The sequence below is a fragment of the Perissodus microlepis genome, chromosome 5, assembly GCF_051167445.1.
Source record: "Perissodus microlepis isolate ML-2025 ecotype Zambia chromosome 5, ASM5116744v1, whole genome shotgun sequence".
NCBI lineage: Eukaryota > Metazoa > Chordata > Actinopteri > Cichliformes > Cichlidae > Perissodus > Perissodus microlepis.
In genome coordinates, this window is record NC_140465.1 from 3506706 (window position 1) to 3529784 (window position 23079).

Sequence of the window (23079 nt, forward strand, 5' to 3'; positions counted from 1 at the left end):
CCTCTCGCTCTCCTCCGGTACAGACTAAGGATCGCAGTCATGGCTTCGTGAAGCGACACATGGCATCTTGAAGCCATGAACCAAATTAATAAACACAACAAACAACAACAACAACTCACCGGAAAGCGGACACATTTAAATAGCAGGCGTGTTTGATTTCATTTGTAATTACAGCAACTCCGGTAATATCTACAGCTAGCAGTCAGTCACACTGGGGGAGAGGCGCACTGCAACCTCCCCCGGTTTATTTTCCTATGATAGTCAGCTTTCTTTACCGTCACTTTTAAGTTTCCGTCTTTTCTAAGAGAAGCTCGACATGGGTGTGCAAGGTTTCCTGGAGTATATTGAGAAGCACTGTCCCAACGCTGTGGTGCCGGTGGACCTCCAGAGGTTGGCCCGGGGGAGTTTGGTTGGAGGTGGCCGGCAGAAACCCCCTCAGAGTCCGCTTAGGTTGCTGGTGGACGCCGAGAACTGCCTCCATCGACTCTACGGGGGCTTCTACACCGACTGGGTCTGCGGGGGCCAGTGGAACCACATGCTGGGCTACTTGGCCGCCCTCTCCCAGGCCTGCTTCAACGGGAACATTGAGCTCCTGGTGTGCTTCAATGGCGCCCTGGAGAAAGGCCGTCTTCACGAGTGGGTCAAGCGGCAGGTGAACGAGAGGCAGACCGCTCAGCAGATCATCAGCCACGTCCAGAATAAAGGCACCCCACCGCCCAAAGTCTGGTTCCTGCCTCCCGTGTGTATGGCCCACTGCATCCGACTTGCTCTCCTCAAGTTCCGCGTCGGGGTGAGTGGAAGCCCGGCCCGGCAGTGTCTGCCTGTTGAGCTGTGGACACAGCCCGAGTTAGCCTGCTAGCTGCCCACCATGTCACCACAGCATCCTGACCCACGATACGATGCTGTTCCCACACTTAGACAAGTTCTAACCTGCTGTGCGAGGGTGGGCAACTGCGGTGGTTGACTAGTATCCAACAGGTTGCTGGTCTGAGTCCCAGTTCAGATGCTGGCCCCCCTCTGTCAGCGATCACTGTTTGTCCTCCCATCTGACAGAAGTAAACAGAGTGAACAAAAAGATGTCCAGACAGGTTTGGCATAAACGAACAAGTCCCTGTTTCACTGGAAGAACGTAACTTCATGGCTGAGGTTTAAATAATCTTAAAACAAACAAACTACTAACTGTAAAGATACATTCTGCTCAGTTAATAAAACGATGAGCTGATGAGATGAAGTAGAAAGTTCTGACAGTGTCTCTGCCTCCACCTCAGCTGTAATTCCCATCACACAGCTGCTCGATTTGTTGGAATCTGGTAAATTAATGCAGTACGCCACAACTTCACACTTACATTTAAGACTTGTAGTGTGTGTTCTTTTTAACACACACACCAAAAATAAAGCCCTAATTTTACCTGAGGCACAGACCTTTGAGGTCATAAACATGTTTTCTGGCTCTTCAGAGCAATGATAGCTTATTTAATCATTGCACTAAGTGATGTGTTGACAATATGGCTGAACTGTTTATATATTTGTACTAATCCTAATAAAGATGGCATACACAGGATCTTTCTTTTAGTAGCCTGTTCAAGCGTGACCACAAAGCAGGCAGCAAAGTGAACGTGAAAGTGTTGTGGTTACAGTGATTCTGCTGTAACAGTGAATACAGACAGAAGTCTCCAGTCCTACTGGTACACATTTATTATAAGGCTGTAACATGACAAAAAGTAATCAAGTTGTGTTTCGTATTGTAATTTTCAGTCTGCCCACAGGATGATAACAGTGAAATAACAAAAACTAACTAGGAATGAGTAACTCCAGTGTGAAAACTTATACGGGACTTATGAGCAAGGCTCACTCACCAAGCAGCTCACACGAATGTGCTCCTTGATTGTAGTTTTCTTCCTGTGCATATTCTTTGAGTGCTTTAGCACACTGGTGTCTGTAAAGGGGTTTGTTTTGAGGCGTTAGCTCAATTCTTGTCTGTGGCTCTCCTCAGGTTGTCCAGAGTGTGGAGGACCACCACCTGGAAGTGATAGCCTTATGCAGGAAGAGTGGCTTCCATGGTCTGGTGGCTTACGACTCGGATTACGCCCTGAGCAATATCCCATACTACTTCAACGCCCACATCCTCAAACTGAGCCGCAACGGCAAAAACCTCACCACCAGCCAGTACCTGATGCACGAAGTGGCACGGCAGCTCGATCTCAGCCCCAATCGTTTTGTCATTTTTGCATCGCTTTTAGGTTAGTGTTGTAGTTTGAGCAAGTAACGTTGGTGGAAGTGTTTGCCCCGGTGAGGCTGACTGATACACGTTTTCTTTTTGACAGGGAATCACTTACTGCCTGATGAAGACTTGGCTGCCTTTCACTGGAGCTTACTTGGTCCAGAGCATCCCTTAGCATCTTTGAAGGTAAGGACTTTCTCTGAGAGCTGCGAGAGTTGTCGGCCTTGTGCTTAAATATTATGGTTACTGGTCATTTGTTTGCTCGTGCAGTGCACATCCTTGACTGATGGGAAGGAAAAGTGCACATGTTTTGCATTCAAAGATATGGTAGCAAGCGCCAGCGACGCCTAGACTGAAGTAGCTACCAGCAACAGCGCAGGATCTCATTGATTGACATATGACCTGGTAGAAAATAGAGGCGTTACCTAGGCAACTGGACCCTGGAATGTCTGCAGGTGACCAGCTGTCAGCTTCAGAGCGATTCAAGATGAGTGTTTCCAGTGTGGGCGTTGCTCAGCACACAGACAACCATTCATCCTCCTAGTCACACCTGTGACCAAATTTTAATCACCAGTTATTAGTTCGTCTTTATTGGTACTCGCGTCTATGTGACATCACCCATTTGAGCGCACCCCCACTTCAGGCCAGTAGATGTGTTTGCATGGACTCGTGTCCTGGTTATAATAAAGTTTTTGAAGTATGTAGTTGTTTCGTTAGCACATGTAAACATGATCAGATTATTTAAAAACTTTAATCGTTCTTTTTTGGTTTTATTAAACCTGGATTTGGTAATGGGACTCCAGGTCCAGTCTCCGTCCCTGTAAGTCGGCTTTAATTTGAGCGTTTGGCTCTCAGATTATTGTACAAACACTGACCGTTATGTTTAATGGTAAATTAACTAAAACTTCTACTACAAGTCTCATTAACCCAGTCACACACGCATTCATACAGTGTTTTTATCTAGCACTTACACTCACACCAGAGGCAATTCTGGGTTCACTGTCTTGCCCAAGGACTGTTCAACTCATGGACTGGAGGAGCCAGTGATCAACCCGCTCTGTCACCTGAGCCACAGCCACTCGCCTTGTCACTGCTGTCATAAGGAAAAGCACACTTAGGCTCCCTTTTATGATGTTATCCTGGTATTAGTACCAGCAAGTTTCAGCAGCTGCACTCAGGTAATAGTTATAGGTACATCTACCTATTTGTTTGTGTTTCTCGACATATCACACCTGCCTAAACTAACATCACACAGTTACCAGGATACTAGTATTTATTATGTACACAGGACATGCAGAACCCAAACATCTGTTTTCCGTGTAAACAGCGTTTCGCGTATATGACCTCGGATAAACCTCATAATCTGCATACCCGGGTCCATGAAAGTCACAGGAACCACAGTGCTGTGTAGAAATATCCAGAGCATTCACATTCAAAACAGGCATGTGCTTAATGAGTTTTATATCTGTTCTGTCACAAAGCTTGTTGTGTTGATTCTGATGGTGTCTGTATGACCGTCCAGATCCCACAGAGTGTTTCAGAGCCATGTTTTGCAGGATTGGAAATCTTCAGTCCATGCACAGTTTGACACGGACAAAACCTCTTTGCTCAAAATAACAGTCTTCTCTTTCATATAGTAATGAAGCTGTCAAAATGCTCTCAAGTTGACAGCACAAGATTCAGATTCTGTTTGTGGTGCTGCGGATGGGCGAGTTCACTTGGACGTGTGTGGATGTGCACATGATAAAAGATAACATGCAAAGTTCTCCTCTTTGTTTGCCACATAAATGTAAGCAGCCTCACTTTCATTAATTCCAACTTAAGTGAGTTCATTGTCGTGGCACCAGAGAGTCTAATGAATAAAGTTCACTTGACACTGTTACGGTGGAATGATTCACAACATAAAGCACAATCTAAGCTTTTTGTACACGGGTGTTACAGTAGTCAACATTTCAGTTTGATGTGGACATACTGCAGACACATCTGAACATGTTCACAAACCAGCAGACACTGCTGAGCCTGAATCCTTCTCAGATGTACTTTACTTACAGAGGAAGAAGACACTTTTACTTTTGACTTAAATCATTTGTGCTTATTGATTCGTAACCTTCCCTCTTATGCAGTGAAGGGTTATATAAGCTTTGGCTGCGTTCAGGACAATCTGTCTTTCACAGGTGCGTGCCCATCAGCTCGTGCTTCCTCCCTGTGATGTTGTAATCAAGGCCGTGGCCGACTACGTCCGCAGCATCCCCGACATCACTGACCTGGAGACCATTGGCAAGGACATCTTCAAGAATTCACAGGTATGAACTTTCCAAAAGCCCTTTGAACAAAGTTTGAATGTTTTGCTCCACCCTGTCATCCCCTCAACCCTTGGTAATGCAAACAGTGAGATATTTACAAATTCATATGATAAATGATTTAGCTTTACAGTAAGTGGTTGGACCAGCTAAAACAGTATGCTTGACACTGCATTTGACTTATTTTCACCTCAGAGCTATAGTTCTGTTACTCACCTTTTCTGAAAATCTTGTGAATGCAATAACGTAGGATTTTGACATTCATACCGTAGGTGTATCTGCTTGGAAGCTGAAGGGTAGCAGTGGCAGTTTCATATGTTTAAAATTCGTCCTCATGTAGTTCGCCCTTCTTCATACACAGCCAGTGCTCGGGGGGAAAAGAAATGATATAGATGAGATAAATGAGCAGTTCTCCCAGTGCAGTCACATTAACCTCAAACCGCCAGGCAGAAATATCATTCTTCTGTTTTCTACCAATTGATGATGGATCAGTGAAACTGCTCCACAAACACTAATTTGAAAGCATGTGGGACTGAACCTGTGTTTATCAAGTTTTGCTTATATGTGGTTATGAAACACGACACTCTAGTGAAACAGATTCGATTTATTGTGAAGCTCCAAATGACGACATTTCATCCCATCAGTGAGCTAAAAATCCCTTTGATTTTCAGGCAGTCACAGTCTCTGTGTCACAGTTGATCCTGATCATCCTTTAATAAATCCAGTTCACATCATGTTAAAGTGATTCTTTGTGACTTTGAATTGCCTGAGCAAGAAAAAACAGCCGTGAATGGGTCATGGAGCTAGAGCCAGCTAAAATGATCATGTGACAGTTTTCAGATGTAGTCCTGTTGATTAAAGATGCAGAACTTCCGTGCTCTAAATAAAATCTGTTGATCTGCCAGATGTGCAGTTAGACTGCATGCGCGTGCCTCCTTTAGCATACACTACACCACAAACAATAGAAAGCTTTGGGAAAATTGATTATGAAACAGGTTCTGACAGGTGGTCTCTCTTCATTATGGCTTCAGTTTGGTATTAAATCTAGTTGTATGGCCAGTTTCTGTCCTTTACTCCTTTATTTTGGTGACACCGACACATAAGTGATCAGAGTGAGATCTGAGCTGTGGTGATAAATATGTAGTCGCAGAGGATCCAGCGGGATGCTCAGAAAATGGGAAGATGATGAAGTGGTCTAAACACATTATTGAGCGTGCAGTGATTGATTCCATTTGAGTTACCTAAGCTATGTATATTATTTTTACTGCATGTTTAGTAGAAAGTGGTCAAAATCAGGATAAGAGGAATAAAGAATTTGCTTGTTTGAAAGTGAATTTGGAGATTTTTTTATTTTAGACAAAGAAATACTCTGTTCTCTCATTTTTGTCTTTTAGTCTTGCACTGATGACAAAATCTTCCGCTTCAAGAAGGCAGTGGAGTACTACTCAGTGGCCAACCAGCCCCAACATTTACCTCTACAGTTGGGTGGGTTTTCGCCTCATCTCACCATAAACTGAAAACTCTGGAGTTCGGGTCAGCAGCACTGATCCGTCGAGACGCGGCGCTGAGATTCAACACTTTAATATATCATTTATGATATTAACGTGCAGAGTTTCTGCTTTAACTTGAGTTTACATCTGCAGTCCACCTGCTCAGGTGCATTTTCTTTGGCTCTGTGTTCAGTTCTATTTGAAGCTCTTCAAATGCAGTGCTGCTCCTACACGGTTCTTTGGCACTTAGTAACCACTATCAAATTTCAGTGTGAATGTGATGAAGCACAGAGCCTAGTTGAATAAAATATCTACGTTTGTAAGTGTAGAAGTTACTTTTCATATGAACTAGAGGTTTTGTGTTTGTTTCACAGTTAGACCAAAACACACGGGGGTGCCAGCCGCAGTGCCATCTCCTAAACTACTCGCCATTCCACAGGCGCCACAGCCTGACAAACACGGGGTAAGAAATCCAGCCAGTACCACAGCAACGTGCTCCAGCTGCCTCAGCTTTCCTGATGCTTCTGTGTCTCTCCCCTGCCTTCAGGTCCAGCACTCGCACACAGACGCTGTGGTGGAGGGCAGCCAGTCTGTGGACTCGGTTGAGAAAGCTCTCCCAGAGCAAAAGAGCTTCAGCAGCATTTCTCCTGAAGGGAGGCACACTCCCCTCTATGAGAGATCCTCTCCCATTAACCCCAGGCAAGCCGGCAGCCCCAACCACATAGAGGCTCCTTTCTTCAATGCCTCCTCCACGTCGTCTTCCTCAGAGAACGATGAGAGCTCTGGCACAACTGCCAAGTGAGTAGAGCACAGCATGTCCTCACTGATGGTGTGCCGATTCATCAGCGGCTACACTGACTGTTTGAGATCAGCAGCAGTGGGAGAGGACAAAAGTGAAGGTAGCTGTATCCTGTTCATAATCAGCTAAAGTTAGTTTGTGCTTTATTCAGTCAGGACCAATGGACCTGGCCTAAAAATACAGTTAATTTGCTTTTGGCAGCTTTTGGCTCTTTTATGTGAATATGTAGAAATTCAGTAGAACAGCAGCGTGAGCCCAGCATAGAAAGAGCGTGCTTCGGTGACAGATATCACATTAAGACAGACACCAGCAGCAGCCAGGGTAGAGTTGGTTTGCAGCTTTTGAAGAACCTGCTCTACCAGTCTGGGTGTCATCTGGATCCGCAAATGGGCTTAGGGTTAGAAGGTCAGGGATACAGTTAGGGTTAGAGTGACCTCATGTTTGGGTTTTGTGACCTTTATAGATGGAAGCAAAAGATTCAACAGCAGAATAATCCACAGAGCGGTGGATGGTCTCGGCTGGCTCGCTCTTTCTTCCTATAAACAATCCTGCTGCCATCTGTATCAGAGAAACACAACACGATTGAAATATTATTCATCAGCCCAGAGCAGATTGTTCGGTCGCTCAGTCCTGTTCTGACATCGATGTGTCGATTGTGGGTTCTTTTGCCAGTGGACTCTGGGCACTCTGTCTGGTCTGTGGTTAAATAGCCACAAACTGCAGCAAACAGACACATTTCAAGTTTTTGACACAGTAGCTTTTTCATGCGATCAGAACACATAAGCCTCCCTTTTGCACATATCACTGAGCCTTTGACTGCCATGACTTTGTCACCAGCTCAGGTTTCCTCCCTGGACTGGTTCCAAGATCAAGAACTGCTACGCTTTGTTGGAACTGATGCGTAGGCAGGTAGTACATGACAAAGTAAAGGGTCAAAGGTTTCTTAGTATGATGTTGTACCAAAACGATTCTAGTTATTGTGAATGCCAGTTTATTTGACTTGTGGCTGATTGCTGTAAGAGACAGTAATGTTGAACACTTACCTGTAAATGCAACAAACCTGTTTCCCTGTTCTAGTCACGTGAGCAAGCACACTGAAGAATGGCACAAAAATGGACATGCTGCTCACGCTTCCAACACACCAGAGAGAGGTGAAGGGGCGAAAGTGAGTCTAGCTTGACCAGTACTACATATTGGTTGATGGGGAATCTGACAATAGACTTGATTGAACATCCCCACACCCCCTTGTGTCCTCAGACTGACCTGTGTGGGACCTCTGCTGTGAACCTGGGGTCACAGGATGGAGATCTCCAAGGCTTGAATGCACAAATCCCCTCCCTGCTCTCCATGCCCACCAGGAACCATATGGACATTACCATCCCACCTCTCCCTGCCGCGGCCCCCGAGGTCCTGCGGGTTGCCGAGCACAGACACAAGAAGGGCCTGATGTACCCCTACGTCTACCACGTCCTCACTAAGGTCATCTAGACTGCTTTTATCTTTGATGTGTTGTATTTGGCATAAACTCTGCATGTTGGTAGAATGTGAAGTGCCTGTGTTGAGCGGCCTTTGTCACTGTCCAGCACTGATCTAACAGTGTGCCTTTGCAGGGAGAGATTAAGCTGTCTGTCACCATTGAAGATGAAGCCAACAAAGACCTGCCTTCAGCAGTGCAACTGTTTCGACCTATCCGTCAGTATGTTTACGGAGTGCTCTTCAGCCTGTCAGAGGCCAGAAAGAAGGCTGAGAGACTCGCCATGAGGAAGAACTGCCTCCCTGAGTGTGAGTTATGATCAAACAGCTCCTTTATGTCTGTGTTTAACACTGTAGTGAAAACTCACGGGCGGGGATTTTGAGATTAGAGCAAGACTGAGAGCAGGGCTCTACACTTCCACTGTTTTTTTCCCTCTTAGGGGTACTGGTTTCAAGTTTCAAATGTCCCAACAAACATGCCTGTGCGGGCTCACTGTGGGGCTGTGTGCACAAGGCAAACCCACACAGGCCCCAAGCGGGTGTGCCCACTTGGGCCCACAGCAGCCAGGGCCCTTAGAAAATAGTCACTGGGACCTTGAGAGGTAAAACTGTTGTTGGGCAGACATGGGCCAGTGAGTGTTTTTGTAGACAAACAGTATGGGTTGCACACAGAATTCCTCTAAGGAGCCCAAAAGGAGCAAAACTGCTATGGGACACACGAGGGAAACGCTCCATGGACCCCAAGATTTTCTGACTGTTCAAACCGAGGCTGCTGGCTCTGAGCTCCAAACAACCTCAGCCACTTTTACTTTGTCAGCTTGTTTAGAATATCCAACGTCAGCTGCATGAAAGTGATTCAAGTGTCTTGTTAAGTTTGTTGCTACAAACCATTTTGTGGTAGTTCTCTGTGACAAAGTGGGTGAGCAGCTGTCACACTTTTATAATTTCATTACAAGTTCATTTTCCACACTACAGAGGTCCTTCGTTTATTGCAGGAGTTATGTTCCAAAAATAACCAGCGATAGGTGAAATCTGCGAAGTAGCCAGCTTTATTTTTTACAATTATTATAGATGATTTAAGGCTGTAAAACCCGTCACTACACACTTTATACACTTTTCTCAGACAGGCATGAACATTTTCACACTTTTCTCTCTTGTTTAAACTCTCAAAGTTCAAACCTTCGTAGAAAAATCAGTCCAGTATTATAGAACGAAACCAAAGATCAAACCCTGTTTTATGTCCAGAACATGGGAACAGAGCAGCTGCCAGAGAATTCAACATAAATGAATCAATGGTACGGAAGTAGAGGAAGCAAGAAGAATGAGCTGAGTAAAGTTTGACTTATCTGACTGTTTTGTTTCGCTTAATGCGTCTTATAATCTGAAAATTATGGTAACTTTACCTTCCTTTAGCATGTCCAGAAATCCAACTTTTTGTGCGATGGTTAGCATCTTCCTCTGCCTTCTGGGTGCTACCGCAGCTGCCTTTGACGGTGCAAAACGTTTCGTTGACATTGTTGTGTTTGTTGTGGAGAAAACTTAGAAACATACAGTGCAGCACTTCAGAGTCACTCTGCTAGGATCGAAGATTTATGTAAATTTGACAAGCTGAACGCATTCTGTACTGTACAGCCAATCAGGACGCAGAACACAATGTGCCGTAAAAAATAAATAAATAAATACATTTTAAAAATGCAAAATTGCAGAAAAGAAAATCCACGAAACAGCGAGCCCACGAAAGATGAACTGCGTTACAGCGAGGGACCACTGTACATCATGTTGTTTTTTCTGCCATACATGTGCGTATTTGCTATAGCTTCACATACTAAACTTGGTTTGTTTGTGTTAGCATTATGTTGCAGTTAATATCAAAGCATGTACAAGTCATAATTATAGTATTATATTGTTATAAATATTGTTCATCCATTCTCTTCCAATTATGCACATCAGGGCGCGCGGGGCTGGAGCCTATCCCAGCTACCACGGGGCGAGAGGCAGGGTAAAGCCTGGACAGGTCGCCAATCTGTCACAGAGCTAACGCAGAGAGACAGACAACCTTTCACACTCACATTCACACCTATGGGAAATTTAGAATCACTACTGAACCTAACCCCACTAACTGCATGTCTTTGGACTGTGGGAGGAAGCCGGAGAGGAGCCACACAAACACGGGGACAACATACAGACTCCACACAGAAAGACCGGGCCTTTCTGTGTGGAGTCTGTGAGGCAACAGCGCTAACCACTTGGCATTGTGTTTGTTTGTTCTGAGCCACCATGCAGGTCAGGTGTTTCCTGACCTATAGTGCTAGTGATGTCATTGTTGACATCACTGGGCTAAACCAAGCAGAAGGGTGCTCTACTTGTAGAATTGTTTTCTTTTGTTTCTTTTAATGTGTATTTTTCTTTTATAGGGACCCATTTAGCTGTGTTAATGAGCTGTGATTGTTTAGTGACTGTTATGAGATTTTCATATGTACACGTTAGATTTACAGGTTTGAGCTGTTGGTACTGGGTAGACTAATTAGCTGTGGATTGACAGCCTACATAGAGTCAGTCAGAGGTTGTTTCCGGTGAGGAGATGATGTGTGCTGCTTCTTTTTTGTGTTGGTTTGTTTAATATGGAGGTCTAACTTTCACATGTCACAGAGAACACTGTAAATAAACTCCTCACCTCGGAAAACTCTAAATATTATTTTTACCTGCCTGCCCAGACTAGCTTACATTCTGTATTGTTGATTTGGGTTTACTTTGGTGAGCTTTGTGTCTTCTTCATTCAAAGTTAAGAACTCGATTACAGCCATAGCCACATGCTAACCACATCTGGCTGTGAGTGTGTGCGAGTGACCGCTGTGCATGAAAGGGACCAGCATATAATCAGATTTGAGCGATTGACTCGTCACCGGCCTAGGCCAAGATTGGTGAAAATCATCCGATTCTGGTTTCGGTCCCTTCGACCAGTGCATCTCTGTTGATACCTGTTATGTCTTTAGGTTTGACTGGAACCTTTGACTCATGATCAACTTGTAAATAACAGCTATTGAGCCCTAATACTGATATAAAGCTGGCTTTTAAACATTTTTTTTTTTTACATGTTATAAAAGTACGAATCGTTCACTATTCTTTGTCCTCCTGCAGACACACATGTCATGGTTAAAGAGTGGGCTGCCTACAAAGGCAAATCTCCCCACACTCCAGAGCTGGTGGAGGCTCTGTCCTTTAGGGAGTGGACATGTCCCAACCTCAAGAAGCTGTGGTTGGGGAAAGCCGTGGAGGACAAGAACCGCAGGATGAGGGCGTTCCTGGCCTGCATGCGCTCTGACACCCCGGCCATGCTGAACCCCGACAACGTCCCCACGCCCCTCTTAGTGCTGTGTTGTGTGCTCCGGTGAGTAGCCACAGTCTGACAGCTGGAAGCAGTGCGATGCTAAAGTTTAAGGGAGTGAGGATTGATGAGGACGGGCTCGATCGGTTCCCGCTTTCTGTAACACTGTTAATCTTCTGTGTTTTGCTTCAGGTTTATGTTACATTGGCCAGGAGTAAGAATTTTGCGTCGTTACGAACTTGACGCTTTCCTAGCTCAAGCACTTTCTCCTAAACTTTATGAACCTGACCAGCTGCAGGAACTTAAGGTGATTTTATAGTCTTGATTATATGAGGAGCGTCTGAGAACTGCATCCGGGAATATCTCGGCTATAATCTGCTGCTCAGTCAGCCGTTCCCTTGCTTTGTATTCCACCTCTTTCTCTTCTCTGGACACTCCTCATATTCCTAAAAACAAGCTCTGCAAAACACTGTTTTGTAGAGCTTGTTGTTACTGAAGCTGTAGCTTTGTGTTAAGAGATGTATTTGTAGAGCTTTGCGGGATTTCAGTGACGTGTGTGGATGGTTTATAAATTCAAGAGAAGCTGGATCTCTTTGATTTGACCCTTTTTAATTGAACCATCCACACGAGCTGTGCGCTTTCCTCTTTGTGGTCTCTGTGTGTGTAGCTCCCCTCAGCCTGTGTCAGAACATCTGGGTTGTGTGTGTTGGCTTTCTGTCTTGGCTCGATTAGCTTGTTCGTCGCTGTGTTTTAGCAGCTGAGTGTGAATGGGCTGCATACACCCGCTCTGTGCTTTGCTTTGCAGTTCCCCCGTTTCAGTCTGAATGGTCAGTAGGGCTGTTAGGGGTTGGTAGTTTTTTATTTTCATTTCAGCATTTTAGACGTTTTTCATATTTTGCTTCCACAGATTGACAACCTGGACCCTAGGGGAGTCCAGCTGGCTGCTCTGTTCATGAGCGGCGTTGACATGGCTCTGTTCGCCAATGACGCATGCGGGCAGCCGATTCCCTGGGAGCACTGCTGCCCGTGGATGTACTTTGATGGCAAGCTGCTTCAGAATAAACTCGTCAGGGCCAGCAGGGAGAAGGCCCAGCTCATCGACCTCTGTGACGGTCAGGTAGATTCAGCCGCACCAGTCTCACGTCAGCAAAATACGCTCCAGTATCAAGGTTGGGATAGGGTTTTCTCATGCTTCTAGTGTATTTGAGCCTGCTGTATTTTCCATTAATATTGTTGTTGTAGCTTAATGAGTGATGCTAACTTTACACTCTCAAAGCTGTGCTGTAGACATTCAGGGAATCAAACAGTTGAACAAAACAAACCCTAAACTGTGTCCTGTATGGGGTTCAAAACATATATAAACAGAATACCATTTGCCCAAAAATCAACCCTCTGGGCTCTATGGTGGCCATGAACAAGCTGAGAGGGAGTTTTTATGTTTTTGCTCTCCCTGCACAAAAATAAGAATGCATTATAATCAATGTTGATGTGAATCAATTACATGTCCCAGACTCTGCTATTAATAATACAAGAAATTTCAGTAGCAATGCAATTATATAAAATTGTGAGATTTGAGGTTGTCTTCCAGCTAGTGCAGTGGACAAACAAACTGGTGTTTAAAGGGTTAAAAATGTAAAACGTAATAACTATTTTATATTTATGAAAAGAACTGAAGTTAGTTAAAAGCTTTATGCAGAAAAAATGGCAAAAAAACATAAAAATAATAAAAATGACAGACCTAATCTGTCGGTGGACACTTTTGGCCTCAAACAAACTGAAAGGGTAGTGATTTTGAACAAACCCAGAGGGATAAGTATATGCAGCCCCGAGTGCTGCTATTGGTTATTTACCTTCATGCTCACATTAGAGTTGGGCAATATGTTCTAATTTTCCAGCTGACCATCTTCAGTCCAACAAATAACTGTGGTGTGTGTGCAGAGCCATCTTTTCCTATTTGGACCTACTTACATGTAAAAATGATTAAAAGACTTACAGTTATGGTTTGCATTAACTCATCGTGAGCATGGGTGCCGTGGTAATTTGGGGCTTTAATGATTTCTTTGAACTGTTCTCTCTCCAGGGTGGAATAATTGCATAGCTGCTTTAATGACGTTAAAAAAAAGGTGCACAATTTAGAATTTTCTGTAATCCACACAGGGTCAAAAATATAAAGAAAAGCTCAGATATTTACATTTGCTCACTGTTTTAATAAGAGAGAAGGCCAAGGCCTATTAACTTCTCGTTAGTGAACAGGTTGTTTCTCTTAGCCAGCATAAATAGGGTTTGTTTGACAGCATTCATTAGATGGAGCAGTACTCAGAACAGTGGAGAAGTCCAAGGAGCTCAGTGAAGAGCTGAAAGGAGAATTGTAGAAAGGTTTCTCAGTGCCAGTTAAAAAAAACAGTTGTATATAAGTACAAGTTATTTAAAGTTGTATTTAAAGGCCTAAACTGTGATCCTCAGATGAGAGAAAATTGGTTAGGATTTTCAGGAACAACCCACCAAGGCTCCGAGAACGCTTGGGAAACTGTGAAACATGGACACGGTTGGTTGTTCTAACAGGAAACACATCAAACATCATACAGTTCTAGCTTGTTGGTAACAAAAGCACCTGGATAACGTACAACTTGGTATTGGGTATTTAACTGGATATTATTGTGAAGGTCTGTATATATAATCAATTCAAACCTTTGCATTGCCCAGTTTTTTTAATCATTAAAGATGTGTGCTGTACAGTTGTTCCACCCTGGAAACAGAACAGTTCAAAAGAATCATTAAAATTGCTGTAACATTCATGCCACGAGTGTATGTAAACTTCTGACCACAACTGGAAATGAAGGAGTGTAAAAAATGGGTACAACCTGCTATTAAACAACGGCAAAGAACAGCTAACAATATTCCAGCATCTTGCCTAGAAAAGCATTCTGCTATATTTTATTAGCTCTGAAATGTGTCTGAGAAAGGAAGCGTGATTTCCACACTGGTGATGAAGTTCCTAAAACTGACCATAGAGGGCAGGGTCTCTTCAGCAAAGCAGTAGCTACTCAGAAGAGTAGCTACATATGTAGCTACTCAGAAGAGTAGCTACATATGTAGCGATATATGTAACTACTCAGAATGACAAACAAAGTTGTTTTAAGTGACTTTAAACAGGACACGGTTATCAGTTCCAGACAGGCTGGTCTTAGTTGTGTGGGAAGTTTCTGAAAACTATCTCTAGGTTTTACGGAGAATGGTCCAAAAAAAGTTCCCTTGATGAAAAAGCCTTATTTATGTCTGTTGTTAGAGGAGAATGACTAGAAGGCTAAAAGCTAAAGGGAAATGTTTTCAATAAGCACTTGTCACAGACGAGGTCTGCAGGAGAACGCACAAATCTTGAAGCAGATGCACTACAGAGACAGAGAACCACACTGGTTCACTTCTATCAGCTAACAACAGAAAACTGAGGCTCCAGTTTTCACTGGCTCATAAAAATTGGATGAGAAAATTGAGCAGCTTTTGCCTGGTTTGAGCCTCGATGTCTGTTGTGACATTTTGGATGCTAAAATCAGTATTTGGTGTTAGCAGCATGAAAGCATGGATCCATCCTGCCTGTATTAGCAGTTGAGGCAGCTGCTGGTGGTGTGTGGACATATTTTCAGCATCATTTAAATATCGCGGCCTACCTGTGAGTATTGTTGCTGACTACGTTCATCCCTTTATGACCATAGTGTACGTATCTTTGATGGCTCCTTCGAGCAGCATAAGCACCAGTGTCACAAAGCTCCTATAATTCCAAACTGGTTTCTTGAACATGATGATGAGTTCACTGCACTCAAACGGCCTCGACAGTCACCACAACACAGCAGCTTTAGAGTGTGGGGGTCGTCTCTTGAGTGCCTGAAAATAGGGAACTGACTGAAGATGCCTGAGATTAACGGTAGTCTGCACACATATCATTAATCTTTAAAATTGCACATTTAGTTTAACGCATTCTTAAAAATTTTAAGGCTGTTCCTGTTGTTTTGTTGAAACTACTGTTGAGCACCTGTTGTCCCAGATCTCATGAATCGGGGTGAAAGGCCGGTTTCATTTTACCGTGATTTAATCAGACACTGAACATTTTCTTGTCAGACGGCGAGCACCGCAGCTGATCTAATGAAGCTGTTAAAGGGAGGCACCATGTTTAACTGACAGCAGTGTGATATTGATTTTATAGCTGCTGATTCAAGAGGCTGATGACTGCACAGACAAAAAAGAGCTCTCTATGTTAAGCCAGTACTTGTGTGATATCTCTCTCTTCAGGCTGAGCTGGCGGCCAGGGTGGAAAAGATGCGTCAGAGTATCCTGGAAGGTCTCAACTTTGCTCGGCCACCTCATCTGCCTCCTTTCCCCCCACCGCCACCTCTGCCTCCTCACGGGATGCCTTTCTACCCTCCCACTGGTTATTTCTACAACCCGCCTCCAATGACGCCTCCTGCAGGGAGAGGCAGGGGGGTGCCCGGTGAGTTCTGCTCTTTAAAACATGTAGCCCAGTTTAAGGTCATTTCTCACAAGTCTTCAGAAACAAAGCGTGGTCTTAACATTTGATGCCAACTTCTCGCTGTTTCTGTAAGGATTGGAAGCAGTCCAAACACAAGGTGGGAAGCTGGAGATCGCCGGCACTGTGGTGGGTCAGTGGTCTGGTACACGACGCAGCCGAGGAAGAGGAGGCATCCCTCTGCAGGTGGTGTCTGTCGGTGGACCAAACAGAGGGTAACGGCAGAAAGATCGAATGTCTCGCTCATATTACTTTGAGAACAGACTTTTCCATCATTTACGTTATGCAAACTAAGAAAACACCACTTTCTTCTTTTTACAGCTGTAGAAAATGAGACAGTGTCATACACATCAGCATATCGCGCCCATAGTGAAGTAATACGGCTCGATGCATGAACTCACACATTTTTCTAGACTTTTCGGATCTGAACTTTATGTGTAAAACGATCAGGTTTCTTTGTAATACACTTTATGACTGGTCCTGATGTTGGTCTAAGCCTTCCTGTCTATAAGCTCATGTAAAAACGACTTGTTTTTCATGTAGAGATTCAAAATGTGGCAAAAACAGCAGATTAAAATGAATCTACAGTGGACATCTGTCTGTTTCTTGCAGTCGTCCAAGAGGCGTGATTTCTACACCGCTCATAAGGACGTTTGGTCGGGGAGGACGGTACCATGCCCGAACCTTCAAGAGCCAGGGAACGTACCTGGTAAGTCAGTCATGATTTCATTTTATTTGGAGGGACTGTGCAGAAAAAAACATTATCTATGAAAGAAACAATAACACTGCTCTGGATTTATAAATCCATCGATCCAGACAAGATCCCCAGCACAACAGATAAACACTAACTGTTGTGCAGTTAGGTCCATACATCTTGGACACTGACACAAGTTTATGTCTGTGAAGGTTCTCAGTCATCCAGGTCATCGTAGTCAAAGGAGCTTGCAAAGAAAAGCGTCTGGACTTCTTTAAGTTACTTGAAGACGTTTCACCTCTCATCTGAGAAGCTTCTTCAGTTCTAAGGTCAAATGGTGGAGAGTCCCAGATATAATGGTGGAGAATGGTGTGGGGGGATATTCCCACTAGGTTTATATCTGGGACTCTCCACCATTTGACCTTAGAACTGAAGAAGCTTCTCAGATGAGAGGTGAAACGTCTTCAAGTAACTTAAAGAAGTCCAGACGCTTTTCTTTGCAAGTTCCTTTGACACAAGTTTAGTTTTTTTTACCTGTTTACTGAAACATGTTCCAGATATAGTTATATTATGGACATAATGTGCAGACTCTCAGCTTTCATTTGAGGGGATCCACATTCAAACTGGATGAAGGGTTTAGGAGTTTCAGCTACTTAACATGTGCCACCCTCTTTTTAAAGGGAACAAATGTAATTGGACAGTTTACTCAAAGTGTTATTTCACTGGCAGGTGTGGGCATTTCCTTTGTTATGTCATTATCAGTTAAGCAGATAAAAGGCCAAAAAAAGCAAAAGTATGGAGAAGGTGTGCAGCTCATGATCCAAAGCATACCACATGATCTGTAAAACACAGCAGAGGCAGTGTGATGGCTGTCAGCGGCACTGGCACACTAGTGTTTACTAGCATTAAAAAGGAAGAAGCCCAACATCTGAGTTCATACATGAGTTCAAGACCTCAGGCTGTCATTGCCAGCAAAGAGTTTTCATACAAGTGTTAGAAATGAACTTTTTATTTTCAGTTATTCAATCTGTCCTGTTGCTTTTGAGCCCCTGAAATGAAAGGATTGTGTTATTTTTGTTCAACCCACTGAATTAAAGCTGAAGGTCAGCACTTCATCATTGTGTTAATGTACAGAACCACAATGTCAGTCCAAATATGTATGGACCTAACTGTACCCCACTGACCTCCATACATACAGGCAGCGATTTGAGGCCAAATTTCACATTTCATTCATCGCTCTATCAGACCTGTTGCCACATTTTCAGTCCAGCTCTTGTGTAATGTGGCAAATCCCAGCATTTTGTTCTGTTTTCTTTAATTAAGAACAACAGATGAATGTGTTATTTATGAATTAGTGCCGGATGTATCTGTCAGGCCACTGCTAGATCTCTGTCTGCTTTCAGTTTTCTCATCTTTTTGAAGGACACACTGCACTACAGTCCAGTGTAAAAGCTTGTTTATGAGTTTGAAACCTGAATGCTTATATTAATAAGTAATTGTGTTAATCTAGTTTAAAATATTGACCAAAGCAATAGTGACTGTACTTTTGCCATCATTGGTTATTGACCATCATCGACCATTTGAAGCTTTAATCTTCAAGATGATCATTAGTGTCTGAAATTCTCACAGTGTTTGTCACACGTGGATTTTGGTACCAGAGAAATGAATAATTCCTAAATTGAAGCTCAGCCTGTAGTTTGCTTTCCCAGGAAGGTACCTCACAAAACTCCCGATGCAGCTGTTGGTTTTTCCACTGTTTAATTACGGTGCAAAACCAGAACACAACCATTGTGTGAGCTTTCAGCATGGGAACATGAGAGGGAACTAAACAGGCTCCCTGCATGTCTCTGGGCTTCCTTTTGCTGCTAATTAACTTCTAAATAACTCTTGAGTCCTTTTGTTTGTTGGCAGGACCTCCAACCCACAAATGCATTTTTCTGTGCTGCACATGATTTTCAATGTGGGCCTTAATAAGCTCTAAATATCCTCTTCTACTGTATCACACCATTGAAAACACACAAGTTATTTTCATTGTTTCTGTGTTTCTAAATGTTTCCGACATTTTCTGACCTATGAAGGTCATCACTTGTGTGCACAGTGCCTTCTGGGTCTTTGACTGGTTGCATCTAACATCTACTATCATCATTTCTACCAGTATAAAAATGGCTGTATTTGACTGTTATCATTTAAAAGAAACAATGAGAGTGATATTTTCTGTCTGATATTTTCTGTCTGATATTTTCTGAGTAAAGAGTAGAAAAATGCTGATATAAAATGACAATCTTCTGAAGACCCACAACTCTGTTTTCAGCACTTCTGGTGTTTAATTTTATGCATGTAGTCCAAGTACTCACAAAAACTGCTGATTTCTTTTAGATATCTTCTCTATCTTATAGTTTGCGTTTTGCTGTTGGTCTCTCTTTTGGCTGCTCCCTTTAGGGGGCGCCATAGCGGATCACCTGCTTCAGCCTGTCCGTATCATTCTGCTCCTGTCACACCACCGCGCTGTATGTCCTCCTTCACTGCATCCATAACTCTTCTCTGAGGTCTGCTTTGTCCAGTACATTCACTGTCCCTGTTTATGTCTAAGCCATCTCAGCCTTGCCTCTAACTTTGTCTCCATACTGTCTTCAGCTTAGCCTCCTGTGTCTTTGTCAGTGCCACTGTCTCCAAAATCGATCTTCTTCACCTCGCTTGGTCCCTCTATACTCCATATTTCTCTCTCCAGCTGTGGCAGATGGCTGTTTGTCTGCGGTCTAGTTCTGTTAGAGACCACTTTCTGTTAAAAGGGAGTTCTTCCTCCCCACTAGAGCAGGGCGATATGACCAAAAATATTTATCACCATATACATGTGAAAACCTGCGATAACGATATAACTGACGATGTAATTGACACTAGACAAAATACTTTACAACTCCACAATTTTATTAGTGCAAAAAAAAAAAATCTATGTATTTTCACTTAAACAAGCAGCTGTTTTTTATGTGCATTAAAGTTATATAAAAATTTGACAGTGCAAATGCAAATTCCTTGCTGACAGTTTAACCAAGTGGAAATTGGCCGACATATCCTCAGCATAACCATGTTTAATATCCACAAAACTCAAAAGAGGTTATACACACACAATACGGTAACATTATGTTGAAGCACAGTACGTATCACTCCGCGAGGCTCCTGCCTACGACAGCCGTAATGCTCCGACAATCCATCAAGCGGTGCGGCTTCGTAGCTTAGCAAAGTTGTACTGAAACATTTGACAGATTTTCGAGCGCCGTGTACATAAAATCGTTTTGAGGTCAGTAAACACAACCAGAATTCATACATAAGGCCCATTGGATTATAAGGGGCTCTGTCGATTTTCAGAAAAATCAAAGGATTGATTTTAAGTGCGCCGTATTTTCCAAAAAACACGGTAATAACGACGGCCCGCTAGCATGCGCTACCAAAAATAGTGCTTTGTTGTGTATCTGATGGGCAAAAGCTAAACCAGTTCCACACCACTGAAGTTGCAGCATTTTTACAAACCAATTCTGGTTCATCTGTTTCATTCAACGATCCGCTTTCGCCCTTCTCATTCGCCGCCATGCTTTTTCCGCCATGTGCATATGAAAACAAAGGCACTGCACATGCGCGTTTTACCCACATTCTGTCGCGATATTTCATTTTCTTATCGTTGCCCAACATTATACCGGTATTACCGTGAACGGTATGATATGGCCCAGCCCTACTCCCCACCTTTGCCATGTGCAAGTGATCATTAGATTGCTGGGGCTCTCTCCCTCTCTTATTATTACAGGCTCTTCTTTAGATGACCATTGGTGTGAACAGGCACTATATAAATGCAGTATAAACAACAATAGTGAGATTTTTTTTAACCTACCAAACTCAGAAATCTACAGCTTTTTAAAAATATCATATTATAGCTGATGACCATCACACCACAGGCTCTACTTGCTTAATCTATTTGAAAGCAGGTTTATAGTGTTTAAACCTTTCTCAATATGGAGATGTTACACGTGGTTAGAGCCATTGGACTGTGCAAAACTTAACAGCTTGCTTCATTTCACAAGTGTCAATGTGCATCATTGACAACACATTAGGCCAAAATACAGTAAATAAACAGGGGTGACTTCACTTTTGAAGCAAATTATGTCCCTCGGTTATTTCTATCTATGTAGTCTATAAGAGTCTAAAGATCAAAGAACCAAATGGGTTCTTTGATCTTTTTTCCTAAAAGATTTTAAGTCACTGTAGCCAATCGTGTTCCCTTTCGAGCTTTGCTATATTTTAGGCAAGCTACATGACTGCATGCTGCTGAGCTTTCTCTTCTAGCATAACTAGTTTAAGTAACAGACAGTGTCACCTTTGAGATGGCGTGTAATCCATGCATTTTATCCCTACACTTCACCTGTTTAGAGCTTTGCCTTTTGGACATGTTGCATAGGCAGCATGTCCAAATGGCAATAAATAGAAAAAAATGGGTGGATGATAAAGTCTGCATTCTCAGGATTTCTTTGAAGAACTCTCACCGTCATTTTTTCTGTCTGTCTACCAGAGCAAGCCTGCTTACAAGCCTGCTCAAACATCTGGAAACAACCTAGTGAAGGACCAAAAGAAGCCCAAGCAGGAGGAAAAGAAATCCTCCCCTGCACAGCACGCTGAGAGCTTAGCCATGGAGAACGGTGTGGAGGACAAGGAGCCAGAGCAGCTGAACGGAGAGAGAGAGGAATGTGGGGCTCTTATCCAACCTGAAAGTGCCTTTAGCAGTGACTCCAAGACGTGCAATACTAATCCTCACTTAAATGCACTAAATGTAGACAGTGGCTGCCATAGAGATGAAGGTCTAGAGGTCACTGTCTCAACAGAAGATTAAACCTATTTTTCTAGAGAGGGTGAAGGATGAAACATGGAGCAAGGTTAGGAACACGAGGAAATATGGAAAGCTTACATTCATTGTACTTTTTTCTTTTCAAACAAAGAAACGAGATGTAATTCGGATCCCTCTCTCTAAACACACGAGATCCTAACACCGGTAACCTGGAGTCACTCACTCCCTTGTCACTTCAAATCGGAAGGTTACTGCTTGAAGACGCTTTAATTTGAAAATATGAGTTCATCTATGTTTGACCTGCTTCTAGTACTTACCGTGTTGCAGGTATGGATTTTGTGTTATCATTGTAACCGCTCAGTGAAACAAGTGAGGCATAATCTTGTGCTTCCATCACCACTTTGAGTTGTGTTCATGTTTAAACAGCTCTGTCCCTCACTCGACGTGAGCTCCACGCTGTTTCGCTTATTTAACTGTAAGTAACGCCTCGAGAAACAGCTCTCGAATCACACGCAAAAAAAGAAAGCTTGAATTGGGGTTTTGAGCTGTACTCGAAGATGTAGAGCTGTAGTGTTACCACTTTGATAGAAATCTTCTGCATGGTTCGCAGTCTAACCAGTGTGTAGTTATTATGCATGCTGTCCTTTTTCTTCCATTCTTCCCGGTGCCCAATTACAAATTAATGAAACATCTAATACCAACAAAAGTCCCAAAAAGTAGTTGTTCTAACCTGGAATCTTCTTGTGATATTGACCTCTGTTGCATTAAAAAAAGGTTATTTAGCCACTTTGGAGTAGTGTATTCATGCTATATTGTTCTGTTACTGTTTCCTGTTTTAGTCAAAAAAATGAAACTCACCCTTTGTGTAGCTAAAAGGCAGCGTGCTCCACCTTTAAATCAAAACTTTAGCCATTAACCAGTAATCATTAGGGAGATTTCCTTTAGTGTTATTTATACACTTGTAATTCCTCTGCACCAGAATCATCATTTCATGTTTTCACTTAATACTGCCAAAGCTTTTCATCTACCACTAGTGATTGGAGAGATGGTGTAATCTCCTACCCCAGTCCCCCTCGCAAGAGCTAAATGGGTTACCTTCTGTGTAAGTTGATCAGAGTTTCCGCCTAACTCTTGGATTGTAAAAGAATGAACTGCTGATGGGTTTGGTTGAATGTTCGTGGATTTTGGTGTGGTGTACTTGAAGGCAACTTAGCTACAATGCTTAATAAAACTATATTCTTTTAGTACACACTGTTGGTGGTTTATTGATCTCTCTTAACACTGGGACATGTAGTCATAACACTGTGGTGGGCTGCTAAGTTTACACAAATTTTTATTTTTTTATATCCAAATGACAGTCAAAAGAAAGATTCTGCACCTACACCCATTGCCCGTCTTCCGCGAGGCTAAGCAGATACACTGCAAAAGCT

The 23079-nt window shown here is 43.1% G+C and overlaps 1 protein-coding gene across 1 annotated transcript; it reads left to right on the top strand.

Annotated features, from left to right (window-relative positions):
* Positions 1-22898, top strand: LOC146386400 (constitutive coactivator of PPAR-gamma-like protein 1 homolog). Its single transcript, XM_084927420.1, has 17 exons — positions 1-790; positions 1994-2240; positions 2325-2407; positions 4396-4524; positions 5916-6006; positions 6386-6474; positions 6559-6809; positions 7888-7975; positions 8068-8289; positions 8421-8592; positions 11422-11671; positions 11801-11915; positions 12516-12725; positions 15893-16091; positions 16204-16342; positions 16740-16836; positions 21377-22898. Exons 1-17 carry the CDS (start codon positions 317-319, stop codon positions 21692-21694), a joined length of 3174 nt encoding a protein of 1057 aa, XP_084783546.1. The 5' UTR covers positions 1-316; the 3' UTR covers positions 21695-22898.
* The last annotated feature ends 181 nt before the right edge of the window (positions 22899-23079 follow it).

Excerpts from the sequence above, each read along its gene's own strand:
- LOC146386400 (XM_084927420.1), top strand. The coding sequence starts at position 317 with ATGGGTGTGCAAGGTTTCCTGGAGTATATTGAGAAGCACTGTCCCAAC. Across the intron at positions 8,593-11,421 it reads GAAGAACTGCCTCCCTGAGT|ACACACATGTCATGGTTAAA; the intron begins GTGAGTTATGAT and ends GTCCTCCTGCAG. Across the intron at positions 12,726-15,892 it reads TCGACCTCTGTGACGGTCAG|GCTGAGCTGGCGGCCAGGGT; the intron begins GTAGATTCAGCC and ends CTCTCTCTTCAG.